This window comes from Crocuta crocuta, unplaced genomic scaffold (genome assembly GCF_008692635.1).
Source record: "Crocuta crocuta isolate KB4526 unplaced genomic scaffold, BGI_CrCroc_1.0 scaffold13, whole genome shotgun sequence".
Taxonomy (NCBI): Eukaryota; Metazoa; Chordata; class Mammalia; order Carnivora; family Hyaenidae; genus Crocuta; species Crocuta crocuta.
This window is the reverse complement of record NW_027530007.1, coordinates 2,359,940-2,377,707: the sequence shown is the minus strand read 5'-3', so window position 1 is coordinate 2,377,707 and position 17,768 is coordinate 2,359,940. Positions and strand designations below refer to the sequence as shown.

General features: G+C 56.5%; 1 protein-coding gene across 1 annotated transcript in view; it reads right to left on the bottom strand.

Annotated features, from left to right (window-relative positions):
• Positions 1–701: 701 nt before the first annotated feature.
• Positions 702–17,768, bottom strand: part of CTNNBIP1 (catenin beta interacting protein 1) — a 31,535-nt gene continuing 14,468 nt past the window's right edge. The window contains exons 2-5 of the mRNA XM_077763967.1: positions 10,728–10,812; positions 5,765–5,883; positions 5,102–5,192; positions 702–796 (exon numbers count right to left, since the gene is read on the bottom strand). Of these exons, the coding sequence (XP_077620093.1) occupies positions 702–796; positions 5,102–5,192; positions 5,765–5,860 (282 nt within the window). The 5' untranslated portion in view covers positions 5,861–5,883; positions 10,728–10,812. The remainder of the gene's footprint in view (positions 797–5,101; positions 5,193–5,764; positions 5,884–10,727; positions 10,813–17,768) is intronic.

The window sequence follows — 17,768 nt, the reverse complement described above, 5'->3', positions numbered from 1 at the left end:
GAGGAGGGGCAGGGAGAGAAGGAGAGAGAGAACCCCAAGCAGGCTCCCTGCAGTCAGCGCAGAGCCCGATGCAGGGCTTGAACTCATGAACCGTGAGATCATGACTTGAGCCGAAATCAAGAGTCGAACGCTTAACCTACTGGGCTCCCCCGGGCAACCCGATAAACATATTTTTTAAAGGCTGATGGGAAATTGAGCAGAAGGTAACAGTGATTGCAGCTGTGCGGTAGGATTCGATCGATTCGGCTTCTCTGCTGCCCCTCCCTTTCCCCAGTCTTCCACGATGACTAGGCATTATTCTATAAGCAGGAAAAGGGATCGGTCTGCGTTATGGAGAGAACACTGGCAAGAAGAAGGCAATGAGCTCAGCATTCTGTCCAGCCTGTTCTTCGAGGCTACAGCTCCCGGCCCCCACACCCACCGCCAGCCTTCCTCAGCAAGGTGACCTCTCCAGAGGAGTATTGATCTCTGGCTCAGAATCAGTCCTGCCTGGCTGTAGGGTCTGCTCGGCCGCCCTCGGGGAGCAGGAGACAGCACTCAGATTGGCTCCGTGTTCCTGCCTTTTTGGGGGACGGTGGGCTCTCAGACCCAGAGAGAGCCTGGCCCGTTCATTTGTCTGTGTGTGTACTGGGCCTCCGTGGGCGGGGCGCGTAGGGGTGGGCAGCCCCAGAAATACAAAGTGGGAAGCCACAGTCCCAAGCTCAAGGGTCTCGGGTTGCCCAAGAGACGATCAGGAGACAGTGCGGGAGTAGCTCGCGCGCGGGGTGGGAATCACGAGGGCCTGGCCTGGCCGGGCCTGCAACAGGCAGGGGAAGGCTGGGGGTCAGGGCTGGGCTCCTGGCAGCCCGGAGGCAAGTGCAGAGGCACAAAGGGAGCCTGAGACAGAAGCTGGAAGCCACTGGCCCTGGCTGTTTAGAGTGCGTGAGGTCACAGCGTCGGGGAGTCCTGTCCATCATACCAGGGGGCTGGATGTCATCCACAAGGCAGCAGGGAGCCACTGGAAGACTTTAAGTCGGGGCGAGGAGAAGAGTCAAGGTGCCGGGCAGTGATCAAGACAAAAATGAACACGTGTGCTGAACAAAATGAGGGTTCAAACCAAGATGGCGAAGGCAGAGCAGATCTGAGGAGCATTAGGGCAGGAGAAGCACAAAGACTTGGTGATCTGCTAGATACTTGGGTCTTCGAAGCGGGGTCCCCGGGGCCCTGGGTGTTTGGTGACACATCCGTCCCAACTGAGAATACAGGCGGAAGAACGGATTCGGTGGGTCGAGTGAAGCTGAGTGTGGGTTGCCTGTGGCAAGATGGTCAGTAGGGAGCTGCGCGTCAAGTTCTGAGGGGTCAGGAGAGGGTCTGGCCGGAAGGTGTGTGTCTGGAGGGCGTTGACCAGAGTGAGGGAGACCGGCGGGGGGGGGTGTGTGACACAGAGGGTAGAACGTGGAGGGCACCAGGGCGGTGCAGGAAAAGGGGCGCTCACGGGCGGTGAACAGAGGGGCAGAAGGTGGGGTCTGGGGAGACCAAGAGACGGTAAGACACACAGGTGTATCACAGAGGATGGGGGAAAGGAAGGAGGGCTTCTGGGAGGAGGCTGTTGTGGGTGGTCTCAGACAGCAGAGGCCAGGCAGGCCCACCACTTAGCACTGGTCGGTGAGCCCCACCGGCGCAGGCCCGCATAGCACGGTCTCTGGCACCAGCGAGGACCCGGCAGATACTGCACACGTGTTCACCAGGGGAAGACCAGGGGGGCGGGAGGCCCCGCACGGGGCTAGGGACGCCCAGTCCACCCTCCTCCCGGGGGCTAGGGAGGGCAAGCAGTGCCCCCAGGACCAGAGCCTTCCAGCCCCAGAGGGGAAGCCTGTGCGAGTGTAAAGATGGTAGACGGACGCCGAGCTCTGTCTGGTTGGCTGGTGGGTTGGTCGGAGGCCCCCACAGAGGGGAGCTGAAGGAGTCTTTGCTCTCTGGCAGTGGAGAGCACTGGGCATTTGCTGAGACACAGCGCCACCTCGTGGCCGGAGGTGCTCACACCAGATGTCCGACCGGACTGTCCTCTCCACCACTCTGCCTGTTCCTAGGCCTTTGAGGGGCCTTTGATGCTGGGACCCCAGGCACTGGAAGCAATGATCCAGGGTTTTACAACTTGGCCAGCACCTGAGCCCCTGCCAGCGGCACCCCTGCGGCGTCAGCTGAGGTTGGCCCTGCCAGCAGATGAGGTGGGCAGGCCAGAATCTTAGCCAAGGCTCATTTGGCCCCACGGTGTGGGCAGAAAGGCAGCGTCCTGCTCTCAGGGTTGTGTCCCCACGACAGGAGAGATCGTGCTGAGTACTGCTTTGTTGTGCATTTGTCTGCAGACGCCATAGGGACACAAAATGCACGACGCTATGCTTATAAAGCTCTTCCGGGCATGGCTGCCTACCCGCCTCCTGCTTGGGCCGCAGGAGGCCTTAGGACTTTCTGCAGTGTGCAACTTCCTATGTGGTTCAGCTCAGAAGTAACTGTGGGGGCCCGGGCAGTGTGCAGGGAACCCCAAGAGCAGAGAACCACCCCAGCCAGCAGCACCCCCAAAGACCCTCCCCTGGGTTCCGCTGCAGCTTCTGAAGCCTGTTCCCCAGGAGATGTATGTGAGGCCCGCCTGTCTGTCCCATGGACATCCCCCTCCCCCAGGAGGGCCCAGATTCCGGGGCCACACTCATGTGCCCACAGCTCACTCCTGACTGCCTAACTGCTTCAGGCCAGGGGAGGTCACCATGAGCTTAACTCAGCAGACTTCATTTTTATTCTCCACTGCGGGCTTAGCTAGGCAAGATAGAGGGTTCTCTTAATGCTTTTTAAAACTGCCCTATTTTGGGGCACCTGGGTGGCTCAGTCAGCTAAGTGTCTGACTTCAGCTCAGGTCATGATCTCACAGTTCATGGGTTCGAACTCCACGTCAGGCTCTGTGCTGACAGCTCAGAGCCTGGAGCCTGCTTCAGATTCTGTGTTTCCCTCTCTCTCTGACCCTCCCCTGCTCACCCTGCCTCTCTCTCTCTCAGAAATAAATAAAACATTAAAAAAAAAACCTGCCCTGTTTTGGGGCGCCTGGGTGGTTCAGTTGGTTGAGTGACCGACTTCAGCTCAGGTCATGATCTCTCAGGCTGTGAGTTGGAAACCCATGTCGGGCTCTGTGCTGACAGCTCAGAACCTGGAGCCTGCTTCAGATTCTGTGTCTCCCTCTCTCTCTGCCCCTCCCTTGCTTACGCTGCCTCTCAAAAATAAATAGTTAAAAAAATAAAATAAAAACTGGCCTGTTTTCCAGAAGAAATGTATGTGCAATGTGAAAAAATTAGTCTCACAAAAATGTGTGACTTGGAAAGTTAAGGTCCCTTATATAGTTGCAGCCACATCAAAATTCCCTATTAACAGCTTGGTTTATATTCTTTCAGCTTTTTTTCCTATACACACATACACACACACACACACACACACGTGTGAGTGTGGAGGGAGAGGGCTGTTCTATACTGACATTTGGTTCTACAACTTATTATGATTTTTTCCATTAAAAGCATTCTACCAGAGGCTTTCTTATCACCAGCCCAAATTCTGGTTGATTCAGTGACCTAACAACAGGGTGGGAGAACCCAGATCCTAGGAACCCAGAAGCCTGAGGGCCTCAGGGAGATATGGTTCAGGAGCTTGGGGGAGGAAGGGAGAACCCAGATCAGCTAGAAACCCAGATCAGCTGTGGATGAGAAAGGCTGTCTCCCAGGGGCACCTGGCTGGCCTGGTCAGAAGGGTGTGTGACTCTCGTCCTGGGGTCATGAGTTTGAGCCCCACGATGGGTGTAGAGATTATACACTACTTAAATAAATTAATTAAATACATAAATAAATAATAAAATATATGTTATGTATATTTTATGATGAAAGAAAAAAAGAAAGGCTCTCTCCCAGAAACCAAGCCCCAGGAAGGGCAGACCCCGCCCCCAACAGCCGGCATACAGCAAGCAGGCTGTGGCATGAGTGTGGCCCAGGCAGGTTGTGCTCAGCGAGCGGCTGTCCCGACTTGCTGCCCAAGCCACCGGGACACCCTGTACGTTTCTGCTGAGTTGGGTGCACGGGGGCCAGGTGACACCCGGCGTCAGAGCTGGGAGCCGGGCCCTGCGCCAGAGCTGAGGCCTATGATACCCAGGAGAGCAGGGACTGCTGCAAGACAGGCGGCCCTGCGGGCTACACCAGCTCTGCTCCTCGGCCCGCGGATCAGCACACGCCCCTTGCCGCGCTGCTGCGGGGAGCCGGCTCACATCTGGCCCCCCCACGGGCCACACGATTTTATGGCCAACAATTCTAACTAAACAAAAAGATAAATAAAAAGACAGGTCTAGATGGAAGTGCTGGTCAGGACGTCGTGGGCTATGGGGTCAGGGCAAGCCTTCCAGAAGTATGGAGCCTGTAAGCACTTGACAGCCTCCTGCGGCTCCGGGAGGGGCCTGCCCCGAGCCGGGCAGCAAGTTTGCATCCTGAGCCCTCTGGCGACTGGCCGTGGGACCAGGGCAACCACTTGGTGCTTCTGAACCCATTTCCTTGCCCCTTGAGGGCAAGTAATACACCCAGTAGCTCTCTACGATTAAATGAAATTACGTATATCGAGCATTCACAATAAATACTTACATGTTTCCCACTCCCATTATTATGATCAAGCGAGGGCGCCCGGAAAGGAAATCACTCCCTCAGGCAGATGGGCACCTCGGGCACTCAGAGCCATCGGGGCCTCCCGCCTGGGCACAGCCAGGAGCACACCAGCTTCCTACATAACCGGTGCCCAGGGCCGGTCCTGGCATGTGAGGGTACTGGGTGGGCCGAGGTCAAGCCAAAGGCTGAGGAAATGCAAAAACCGGAGCCCCGGACACCTTCATTTCTTACCTTCCCCGGGCCTAGAAAGGGCTCCCACCATTACCTGATTGGGTCCTGGGCACCCCCCTGGGGAAGGAGACGGGCCCAGGCCTGGGCCTCAGCCCTGCGGCTAGGAGGCAGCGGGCCCCCTCGTCTGCCCCAGGAGCTACGTTTTCTCCAGGGAACACAATGAGGCGCCTCCGGGAGGTGCGTGGCTGGGCGCCCCGGCGGGGACTCACCCTGGTCGATGGAGTGCTGGGGCAGCTGGCTGAGCTGGGTGTTGACGACCCCCGCGTAGGTGCGCAGAAACTCCTCCTCGCTGGCCGTCAGCTGCGAGGGTGAGACAGCCACGGTGAGGGGCAGCGCACCGGCCCCAGAAGGTCCCTCCTCCTCCAATCCCTGGGCCCGCTGTTCCTGACTCCTGACCCTTCAGTTCCTGAGCGAGCAGCCCCTAACCCCACCTGAAACTTGGTCCACGGGCCCGCAGGCCCTGCCACTCGGATCAGATCTGAGACTGAGTTCCAGAGCAGCACGGGGCCAGGAGGAAGCCCAGGCCCTTCCCGGGAAGCCCATCCTTTTCTTTCTGAACAATGCTGCCCTCTCGGTGCCCGTCTTGCCCAGCTTCCCTTAAGGGGGCACCTCCCGGGGAGACGGGAGGGCAGGGAGGTCAGACCCTGAGGGCTCACATCCAGTGGGCCCAAGCTCAGCATGGGGATGGGACGACTGTCCCAGCGGTGCCCCCGGAGCTGGACGGGCACGAGTCAGCCACGGAGCCGAACCCCAAGCCCAGCACCCCCCTCCCCAGACCACAGCTGCTACTGGACGTGGCCACAGCCCTCTGCTCCGCCCCCAGCAGCACCCTCCCTGGGCGCCCCGCTGCTCGGCACCCCGAAGGCACTCACATTTGATCCCATCTTCCTCAGCATGAGCAGCACCCGGACCTTCTGCTGAATGTACATGTCCTCCGGACTCTTCCCGGGCGCCCCCTCGCGGTTCATTCCCTGGCCAGCCCTGGGGACTCCTGCGGAGCGAGGAGAAGCGCTGAAGCGGCGTCGGGAGGAGACACCCCAGACCCAGACCGGGTGCTCGGCGGGAGTCGTCGGGCAGCCCGCAGCGCTGCAGGGTCTCGCGTCTGAGAGCCCAGAGCCGGAGGCGAGTTGCCCGTTCCTCCCACGCCCCCACGGGCCCCAGGCGGCATTCCGAGCAGCTAGATCCTGCAGCGGGCGCAGGCGGCCAGCACCCTCTGCGAGGAGCCATCAGGCCCAGGAGTCTGAGCTGACCCCGACTTCGGGCCAGCTCGACCTTCCAGCCACCCCTCAGCCAGAGCCCTGCTCTGCGCCGCAGATGTGCTGAACGAAGCCCAGAGTCCCAGGGTTTCCAAGCACGCGACTTCCAGAAGGGGCAAAAGTGACATGGCCAGAAGCAGCCAGCGGGCGCCTCTGGCAGGAGAAACCACGAGCTCAGTACTGAGCCCCGAAGGCCAGGGCAGCCCCTCCGCACAAGCCCCTGACGAACTCAAGAGGCCAGCTCTTGGGCTGGGCTCCAAGGAGTCCCTCGATGGGAACAGGCAGGCCCGGGCTGCGGGGCACAGACGCCCACCCCTCAGCTCACTGCCGTCACACGCACACGCCCGGCCCCACCTGTCAGAGGGCAGCTCCTGTGTCCGGGTACAGCAGGGACCCAACCTGCAGAAAGGTCCCGGGAGAGCCGTCCCAGGGTCTGCCCACTCAAGGAGGAGCCGGCGGAGAGGAAGCCGGGCGTGGAGGGGTTTGGGTTACAGGCTTGTAACTCCTGGATGAGTCAGAAATAACGCGGCAGCTGGCGGGGGTGGAGCCTCACCAGCCCTGCTGCCAAGGAGCTGCGCTTGGGGGACCCAGGGAGCCTGGCTTGCAAGCCAAGGACACTCCTCACTCCGTCCATCCTCAGGGGCCAGCAAGCCCTGGACCAGCAGGCTGTCTCAGGCGGGCCCGCTCTCTGGGCAAAGAGCAGGCTCGGAAAGGCACCAGAGCCGTGGGCAGCAGCCTGCCTGGGGGTCCCAGTCAAGTGCTCCGTCCGCTAAGCTAACAGGGGCTCTGGCCCTAAAAGTCCGCACAACAGGCTAAAAAGCCAGCAAGCTGGGGCTGAAGGAGAGGCTGCATACTTGATGTAGTAGGTGTCCTTCTGGGGCCTTCCTTTCAAACCCACTCGAGCCCCAGACTCCCTATTGTACAGTCTACTCATCTGCTGCCCCCTCTGGGCTTGGGAAAAAACCCCAGTGACTGCTGATAACCAGGAAAGAGGGGTAAGCCACGTCAAGAGGGTCTCTGACGGGAGCCCGGTTCTGGGACATCACTTCTCACTTCCTTCCACTGCACTACCCCACGAGGCCTCCTTCTCCTCACGCCTCTCCTCACACTCTGCCTTCCTGACCCCAGTCTATTTCTAGAACATGCCAAGAAGCTCTTTTCCCCAGCAGCCTTTGCACTGGGTGTCCCCTGAGCCTGGACTGGTTTATTTTCACCCTTCAACTTGCTTAAAGACGCCTTCCCCGGGGAACCTTTCCTGACAGCACAGCCCCTACACCCACTCAGTCACATAGCCCAGGCTCGGGAATCTTCTGGAAGTCCCTTGCTGGAGTACTTGCTGATTGTCTCTCCCCTGCCAGGCTTGAAGGCCAGGGCCCGCCTGGCTCACCCCGTCCTCCACCGCCCAGCACCGTGCCTAGCAGGCACTTAACCTAGCAGCCAACCGCCCAGTTGGCTGAATGGAAAAATCGAGACAGCCTGTGGTGTGGCAGCTTCCCTCTCTCTACAATATCCATGCTGATTTAGGACCAAATGTCACCATGTTGAAACAGACCAGAGTACCCCATCCAGTCTCCACAACCGAACTGAGCCTTGACAAAGGACCCCCATTTGAGCGGCTGGAGTGCCTTGGGCTATGGAGCTCTCCAGAGGACGTGTGAAACACTCCACAGAGCTTTCAAACTGGGAGTCAGGGCTTTGGGGAGTAAAAGTCTTCCACCTCCATCCTGCATCCAAGGGCTAGTGGTCAGTGTGCTCTCCCCTTGTCAAAGACAGCTTTGAAGACCAGGGACCAGCCACTAGGTGTCCCCACACACAAAAGAAGCAGAATTCCATTGCGGTTCTGTGCCTCCCCCCTCCCCAACTCCCCAACAGGCCCATCTGGTTCGAGCCCTTATTCTGATCCTAGGTCACAAACCACACCCCTGTCCCAGGTCCCAGAGCAAGGCGTAGTCATGACTCGGGGGCGGCTCTGCTCAGGCAAGGAAGGATATGGATCTGGTTTTGCTGACCATCCCAGGACCTAGGGGTCCTGGCTTCCCAGTGACTGGGAACCCCTTTTTCAATGTCCTTTCCGGACGGGGCCAAGCTTCCCAACAGAGACGTGGGCTCAGAACCAGCAGGAGTGTGTGAGTGTGAGTGTGACCATGAGCCTGAGTGTGTGTGTGAGTCAATTTACACAGTTTTTACAGAGTTTTGCTGTGTCCAACAATCCTACCACCTCCGGCATCTTGTACAGATCGATGTCATGCCATGGTCTTCCGCCATTGTAGCCCTGCTTTCCGGGGCACCTCCCCCACTCATACTGTGATTACTGGTGGTGGTGGGGTTACACCATAACTCCAGTTATGGGCCTGGAGTGTCAGGGGGCCTGAAGGGGTCTTTGGGGCCAGGCTACTCCCAATTCCACATGATTCCCTGGCAGAAACAGTTTCTTAAACTGCCTCTTCTTGCTTTGAGGAAGGCCCTTGTCGTTTCCCCTAATTCTGGTTTTCTAGTATTCTTTGAGCTCTACTTTGAGCTGATTCTGCCAGGCCCCTGGACAAGGGGAACACACCCAGGGCTGGATCTGGGGCAGAACGCGGCCACGAGCACACTGCAATCCCAACAGACTGGAACATCATGACTGGTTTATGTGGTTCCGTCCTAAACAGAATCTGCATCAGGGGTGTTGATGTAAAGAAAATTAATCACTGAAGACAGTAACTTGTAATCAGTCCAAATGACACATCCATTTCAGTCGCTGATATGTGACAAGTATATCAGAGTATGTTTGGGTTTGGTGCCTGTCCAAGCAAACATGCTATTAAATTTTCATCACAAATCTCACAAATATCAGATTAACTTCCTTTGAAACTTCTGATGCTCCCCTGTAGGGATGAAGGACTCCATTAAAGAGCTCCATTAAAATGTGTTTGAATTACATGAGTCCAAACTGCAACTAATTTAGACACAGTAGTTACTCAGTCCTCCGAGGTGAAAGGCGGAAGTACTGATGCTTCTCCTTCACGGTCTTCCCGCTAGCTCTGTAAGCATCCCAACCATCGTCTATCATGCCGGTACTTCCATTCTAGATCCTGAGAAAATGTCTCAGTGTCAACCGCCCAAGTCAGAGACAGACCTGCTCCCTCTCCTAAGATGTTGCTGTTATGGAAGCTAACTAGGGAAAAGCATAAAGGAGCCAGAAAGTGGAAAATGGAGACAGGAAACCATCAACTCCCCAAATGAATGGTGAGGGCAGAGGCCCGTGGCCATAGGTCATGCTGCAGGTATCCACGGGTATGCAAAAAGCGGGTACAGTTGTAGAAATCACATCTGATGGGGACAAATGCAATTCAGAGACACAGAGGGACGTGCGTTCAGTGCAGATACACAGACGTATTCCCACCGCAGCCCGCACGCTCCTGCAGGTTCCCAGCCCGCATCTCTGTTGAAAGGAGGCTGACAGGGAAGAGACAGTGGGGCAGGGGCTCCCAACCACTGGGAAGGATCCATACCAAGTGACAAATGTGGCCTGTGGCCCAAGGGGCCACACCGCATTCCGTGGGAGACATGGAGGTCACACATAAGACAGCAGCCCCCGGCCCTGCTCTGCAGGGACCTAACTTCTAGCGGCGCACAGTCCCCAGCCGTGCAGCGGTCGCCAGCATTGAGAAGAGTCGCGATGCAGGGGGAGTTCCGTGCAGTCAGACCCGTTCTGAGATGCGGCTTGGAGAGCGGGCCTCCCTTTGACAAGTGTCAGTGGCCCTCAATACAAACACGGCCACCTGCACTCTTTTTTATGTATAAACTTGAAGCTCGTGCTGTTTGAATACCCACATTTATAAAACTGGAATAGACACATATACCCGGGTGGTGTGACACCTGCTTGGAGACGAGGGAGGAACTTGAGGCTGGGCTGCGAAGCTGGAGCGTCCCCGACACACACAGGCCGCCTCTGTTCCACGGGCCCCAGCACTTGCCTGTTGTTCTACCCCACTTTTTTTTTAAAGTCATGATATATTTGGGGTGCCCAGGTGGCTCGGTGGGTTAAGCATCCAACTCTTGGTTTCAGCCCAGGTCACGATCTCATGGTTTCATGAGTTCGAGCCCCGCAGCGGGCTCTGCACGGACAGGGTGGAACCTGCTTGAGATTCTCTGTCTCTCTCTCTCTCTCTGCCCCTACCCCCCCTTGCTCTCTCTGTCTCAAAACAAATAAACTTAAAGAAAGAGTTGTGATACATTTTGAGTGCTTACAATAATGTACATTTACATTTGTACAACATTTATATTGCATGAAACGACAATGTATCATTGTGTGATTCGCAGAACTTACACACAACGGTAATTGTGATTTGCAGAACTTACATACAACGGTAATTCGGAGACCGTACACATCTTAGCCGAAGCCACAGAGCGGTGGCAGCGCAGCCCTGGCTGGGAGAACCCAGACGGGCTGCAGAAATGGGCCAGGATCAGGCACGACGGGGAGGGAAGCGAGACGCACTCCCTGGGCGCTGGGCCCCACAGCCCGGACCCGAGGCCCACTCCCAGCACTGCTCTGAGGCCCGTTACCCAAAGCCCTTCCCCCAGGGGTCCTTACCTGCTTCTGGAAATTAACTTCAGGCGAACAGCTGCTCAACTGTGCTGGGAGGGCTGTGGCTGGGCAGAAATAGGAAGGTGCGGCCCTGTGGAAACACAGAACCCAGGTCATGGGTGGAGCCGGGCGGGCCCGGAGCCCGAGCCCACGCCCCACGCTGATGGCCACCCAGCACCGGCGGGCAGCACATGGCAACGGGCTCTGGCGCGGTCCAGAAATACCTGTGTGTCTGGCCAGCCCAGGGAACCCGCACCGGCAGCTCTGGGATAAGGTGCTGAGTGCAGCTAATGCCTGCCTGTCATTTCCGGCTGAAGCAGGTCACCACACACCCTCCTGCCTTGCATTAGGCACCAAGTCCAACTGAGAGCTGCGCTCAGAGACGTTGTCACCGAAGTGAGTCACCCCAGGGCAGCTGATGAGCAAGTCCCGCACCTGCACGGGAAGGTGTCCCACCCACCAAACATAGCCCGGGCCAGGCTCCGCCCGCTCTGTGCTCAGACTCGCGTTCACGTCTGTCCTGTGCTTGGCGCACACCTGTGGCTGCATGCGTTAACATAAACTCACCCCCCACATACGTAAAACACAGTTGCGGGTCACTGACAACCTACGGGCCTGGCCACAGGTCCACTGGCCCCAAACACGCCTCGGGCAGGAATCAGCACTGCCCTCTCCTCTTCTGCCCCTTGACACACAACTTCATCGTTCAGGTCCTTCGCAGGTTCCTCGGGCAGGAGCACAGCCAGAGGCAGGTGGGAGCACGAAGGAGTGGCGCCCGGCCGCTCCAGCCCGGTCACCTCCTGTGCTGTGCACACTGACCTTGGAGTCCTTGGTTACGGGCAGACTCCCAGCTCTCAGGCCTGCCGTGAGGACAGAGATCCGAGACTAACACTTGGAGAAACCGGGAGGTGCAGGACGTCGGGGAGCACTCAGAGCCCTCTTCCACTGTCTTTCAGCCAAGAAAGACGCTCACTAACCCAAGGGGCTGAAGAAAACGTGTTTTCCAGAGAAAGAGAGATTTCAAAAGCCTCCCCTACAGGTAGCTGCTAACTCGAACCTCCAGTCTCTGGTCTGGGTTTCTCTTCAACCAGCAATGGCCCTCGGATGAGGAGCCATGGCCCACCCCTGCCACTCCCTCACCCTCAGACTACCCCTACGGGGACGGGCATCTATAGTGATTAATTGCTCTTTCATTCCCCTAGATATCAAAGTACCGAAATACCAAGGCTCCCCGGGGAACCTTCCACCCCAGTCCTCACATTCCTTCAAAAAGAGATGAGAAGAGATAGCCTTCTCTCACTTCCGAGGGGCTCTAATTTCTTCAACTGCCACAAAAGCCAATTAGCCTCCTACCGTCTATAGGACTCAGGCCCTTCCCAGAAGCAGAGAAGAACTTTGTGACTTTAAGGGGAAGGCATCCAAAGGCTCGGGTGGTGTTCCTGATGGGACCGTTCAGGGGTTCACTGCCAGCTGTTCTATTTGCCATTTTATGATCAGGCCAACGTCCCCATTTTACAGAGGAGGAAACTGAGGCTCAAAGTTGTGGGGGCCGCTCAGCCAGTATAAGACAGTAGCGTGCTCCAGGAGCGGGACTGTTTCCAGCTCCCTGCTGCTGCCGGTCACCGGTGCGGCTGAGGTTAGTCACTGCCCTTTGGGCCCTTCATTTTGCCATCGGTAAAAAAGAAATCATGGTCTCTACCGTATTGTCCCTTGCTGGGTACAGGGAGATCAGGGCTGGCTTCATGGGCTGAAGCCTAGAAGCCTCCCCCTTGGGTTAAAGCTCTGCTATCACAGTCCTGAAATGCTCACTACTTTTTGAACACGAGGCCCTGCACTGGGTCCCACAAATGATAAAGCTGGTCCAGAATGAGAAAAAAGATGTCAAATGTCTCTCAAAATTGCCACGGCCCCTGTAACCTTAAGTAGGTATGACATCATAAGATAATAAAATAAATGTAGATATGACATAGACTCAAGAAGGATTTACTGGGGCACCTTGGTAGCTCAGTCCATCGAGTGTCCAACTCCTGATTTTGGCTCAGGTCACGATCCCAGGGTCGTGGGATGGAGCCCCGTGATGGGCTCCATGCTCTGCTTATGATTCTCTCTCTGTCTCCCTCTGCCCCCTCCCCTGCTTTTTCCCTCTAAAATAAAAAATAAAGGGCGCCTGGGTGGCTCAGTCGGTAAAGTGTCAGACTTCAGCTCAGGTTCAAGCCCTGCATCAGGCTCTGCTGAGAGAGCTCAGAACCTGGAGCCTGTTTCGGCTTCTGTGTCTCTCTCTCTCTCTCTCTGCCCCTCCCCCACTTGCGCGCGCGCGCTCTTGCTCTCTCTGTCTCTCTCCCTCACAAAAATAAACATTAAAAATTTTTTTAATAAAAGAAAAATAATTAATTAAATTAAATTAAAAGGAGGCTTTACTGAAGTCCTTCTAGGCGTACACAGCCCCGTGTCAGGCTTCTGGAATAGGGGTGCAAAAGTGGGGCTGTGACACTGAGCCCGCCTTCCAGGAAGTGACCAAGCAGCTGAGGAAATCACACTACACAAAGCAGACAGAAAACAACACAAATGGTAAGTAACAATGAGCCCAAGAGGTACATCAGGTAAGACACAAACACTTCCAGAGTGCCAACTGCCTGTAAGGCGCTGTGCCCAGCGCCGCCCCCGAGCAGCTCGGAAGCAGCAGGAAAGACCCAGGGCTCTGACCCAGTGGACTAAGTGCAGAATAAGGGGGTGCAAAGCTCTGTGATGACACAGAGGAGGGGGGGCCGGCTGCCAAGTCTCTAGGGAGAGGACACTGGAGCTGGGTCTTGATGGATGAATAGGAGTTTGCTGCTAGAGAGGAAGGAGAAGGGCACTGAAGGCACAGGACGTTCTCGACCATCTGTTACATGCCAGGCGCTGGGCTAGGCCTGAGGAGACACAGGTGAGCAAAAGAGCTATGATCTGCTTGTGACGAGGGGCTCAGAGTGAGCGAGCGAGACAGCCCTTAATCAAGTCACACCCAGGCAAATGACACAAAGGGTCAGTGCAAGGCGCCCTGAGGACCCGCAGCTGGGAGCCTGGCCTAGGCCTGAGGGGAGGCAACCACAGGAAGTGACTGCCAAGCTGTCACCTGAAGCGTGAGGAGCAGCTGGGTGGGGGGCACACACAGGTAAAGGTCCTGAAGCAGGAAAGGCTTTGGTCTTCGAAAAACCTGGAGAAAGAAGGTGTCAGGGTGAGAGGTGTCAAGTGGGCTGGGACTGGACCACGTGGGTCCCATGAGGGGGAGGAGAGGCGTCCGAGCAGGGGGGCCCCGGGTCAAGTCTGAGCGTCACGGGACTGTGCGGCTGCTGGGAGAGATGCCGGGCCGAGCTGGAGGGGAAGCCGGCGCCGGACCCGGAGGCAGCCGGGGCTGGGCTGGGGGGTGACGGAGAAGGGACAGTGAGGACGGGACGGCTTGGGCACGCTGGCTGGCGGGGCTGCGCGATGGGAGCTGGGTGAGAGCGCAGGAAGGCCCCGGGGGCCGGCCGGGCAGCTCGCCCCGGAGCCCAGGGGCCGCGGAGAAGCCCTCGGGCGCTGCCAAGGAGAGCAGGCCGTCCTTCAGAGAAAGCCGTTCCCGCAGTGGCCATCTGCAGAGTGTTCTGCACGGACAGTCACAGCACGGTGGTGACCGACTAGGTCTGGGGGACACTGCGCACCAGACGGATGTGCATCGTGCCTGAAGGGGAAGAATTAGTGTCCCGCTGACTGCACTCACCTGCCGATGGCCTCCGGGGAAGTCATTCAATCCACAATGCACTGAGCACCTAGTAGGGATAGATCAGTGGGAAGGACAAAAATAGTAAAAAATCCCTACGTAGTCTGGTGAGAAAAGAGAGCAGACAAAACAAAAATAGAAATCAATCAGTGGGAAATAATATAGTGCGGATGGAAGATGACTGACAGGTGCTAAAATGGATTTTAAAAAACGGAGCTGGGTGAGGGGACCAGGAGCGTGGGGTGGCCCCGTCTGACTTGGGTCCAACTCAGACACGGAGGAGAGGCTGAGGGGTGAGAGCAGAAGCAGGGGGAGGCCGTGGTGGGGATGGAGGCAATAGACATGGGCAGGACATCGGGAGGGCCAGGGGGCCAGGCATGCAGTGGGGGCAGGGACCGGGGCGGGGGGACTCCCAGGCCTGGGGGCTGAGCAGCTGAAGATGGCGATCCTGTCCCGTCAGGGGGAGGGGGGGAGCGCAGGTGGAGCGGTTTTGGGAAAGGACCAGGGGCTGAATTTCGGATAGCTTAGAGCCTTCCTATCAATACGACTGTTTCCTTATCTGTAGAACGGGGATGACAATGGTACCTGCCTCACAGGCTGCCTGTGAAAATGAGAGAACGTATAGAGCGCGAGGCATAATACCTAGTGCACGGCAGATACTCAAAGTACACGTTAAGGTGATATACACAATGTAAGTAAGTGATTCTTGTTAAATTTATTTATTTATTTTGAGAGAAAGAGAAAAAGAGAGTGAGCATGGGAGCGGCAGAGAGGGAGAGAGAGAGAGCCAGCCCCAAGCAGGCTAGGCACCGTCAATGTAGAACCCGACTCGGGGCTCGACCCCATGAACTGTGAGATCATGACCTAAGCCAAAAATCCAGAGTCAGACACTCAACCAACTGAGCCACCAGGCATCCTAGCAAGTGATATTTTTGTTACAGGATGGGGGTGGGGTGGGAACAAGACTAAACAGTAAGAATTCAAAAGCTTCAAATACCTGGCTTCCTTTCCTCCACCTATCCTCCCAGTTCACCCATCGGCCCCCCGCTGGCTCAAAGGAACGATAAGGTATGAAGGGCTGGGGTGCAAGACCCCACCTCCACGTCCCACATGCTGCCCTGAATCACTGCGGATGCTTTAGAGCAGAGTTTCCCAACCTTGGCCTAGCAAGATTCTGGGATTCTTTGCTGTGAGGCCTGTGCTGTGCATCGTGGGGCACCTAGCAGCCTCTCTGGGCTCTATCCGCCAGATGCCAGCCGCACTTCCTCCTCGGTTGTGACAAACAAAGGTGTCTCCAGACGCGGCTACGTGTTCTCTGGGAGGCAAAACACCCCTGGCTGAGAATTCCTTTAAAGAAATAGTTAACACACATTCCACGTATTGGTCAAGCACGGTGCTCACCCCATCCTGCGCATGAAACATTCAGCCTTCACAACACACATCCCTGTAAGGTTTCACAAATGAGGCTGTGGGGATGCAGGGGTCGCCCAGTGCTCTCTCAGCCGGGCCTACTCCGTGCTGGGACGGGATTCGAACCCGGATCACCCGAGCTCTGAACCACTCCACTCCACTGCTGTGCAGGATTTGAGTAAGTGGGTAAAAAGCACACAGGGCCCAGGAGAGGGAGGCAGGGCTGAGCCTGGCCTGTAGCTGCACACAGGGCAGCGGCTCAGACCCTCAGCGACATCAAAACTGGGGCACCAGAGATGATTTCCACAAGCTCTGCTCTCAGTAATTAAACTGCAACCTCCCGGGCTCTGGGGCCTCATTAGCAATGGCCTTAATTAATAAATTCCACGTTTTGGCCTCCTCCATCCAGAGCCGGGCTCAGCATTCCCGAACCCTGTTCCGCCAGCCTGAGCAACAGAGGTCTAATGGCAGCTCTGGCGAGTCAGGGAGTTTGGAGGACGAGGCATCATTCTTAGGGGATGATCTTGGGATAAGGAATTCGTCCTGAGGTCGCCACCCCAAGTTCACCCCTGATCCAAAGCTCCTTCCTGCTCTGTGCAGCCAGGGTATGTGACAGAACAATGATGGTAACTATTGCTATTGCTGGAACATTCTCTAAGAGCCAGGCATAAGGTCAGTCACATTCATTACACTGTCTTGTTTAATTTTAGTCCTTGCAACAAGCCTGCGAGGTAAGAATTATTCCCATTTTATAGATAAAGACAACTGTGACTCAGGGATGGTTAAGTAACCTGCCCAAGGCCACCGAGCTAATTAAGGACCTGGATTTGAGTGCATGCATGAGTCCCTTGCATCCTCTCGGCCCCTTCTGGCTCAGGAGTTGAGAGAAGCATCAGCCATTTTAACTGAAATGAAAATGAAAATCCACTTTACAGAAAAAAAGAAAGGCAGCCGCCCCTCCCCACCCCCAATTCCTGCCGATCAGGAAAGAAGATAATGCAGCCTAACAACTAAAGGCAGTGAATGGTCCTTGATGGGATCCAGGAGAGAGGAGGGGATGGAGTCATCAAGGCCATTATTGGGCAATTAGGGAAAATTTACTAAGGGGTATTGATTAGATAATGGTATTGCATCAATGTCGTGTGTGTTCAATGCGATTTTATCTTGGTTACGCTGGAAAATATTCTGGTCCTTAAGCGATACGGGCTGGTGTTTAAGGGTGAAATGTCTCCGTGCTCGCGGCTTACTCTGAAATCGGTCAGAAAAAAGAAGTGTGTGTGTGAGTGTGAGTGCGTGTGCCCAGAGACAGTGCGTGAGCAAATATGGCAAAAGGCTAACACTGGTTAAACTAGGTAAAGGGCATAGTTCACTACTCTTTCAATTTCTCTCCACATTGGAAATCAAAATTACAAGTTGGGGAAAGCACTGGAAAGCCAGGAGGAAATGGTTGGGCAAGGTGGTAGGAGCCCCCCGCCCCGCAGTGCCCTCCGAAGGCCCCCTGGTGTGCGGGGAGCTGGGGGCCCCCCCCCCCCCCAGCTGTGGGGAGCGGCTCTGAGGCCCCAGTACACATGGCCGGCTCCTCTGGGCGCTGGAGTGATTCTGAACTCTTGAAGTTCACCCTCCAAACACCTCCCACCTTAGAGCTGTAACCCATCCTTCAGCCAATGCGGCTGTCGCATTCCGTCCCAGGCGCACCCACTCTGATGAAGGCCCTTCGGTGAAGGTTCCTGAGGGATTAAAATCAAATCCATGTGACCTGATCCAACAACAAACAGAGCGCAGCTGCCCCGCCCAGCTGTCCTGAGGACCCGCTGAAGGCACCAAACACAGAAAAGCACTGTTAGGCTGGGAAGGCAGCACCTGGAGGCACCAGGAGGGCCTGGGGGGGAGGCGGGGGGGGG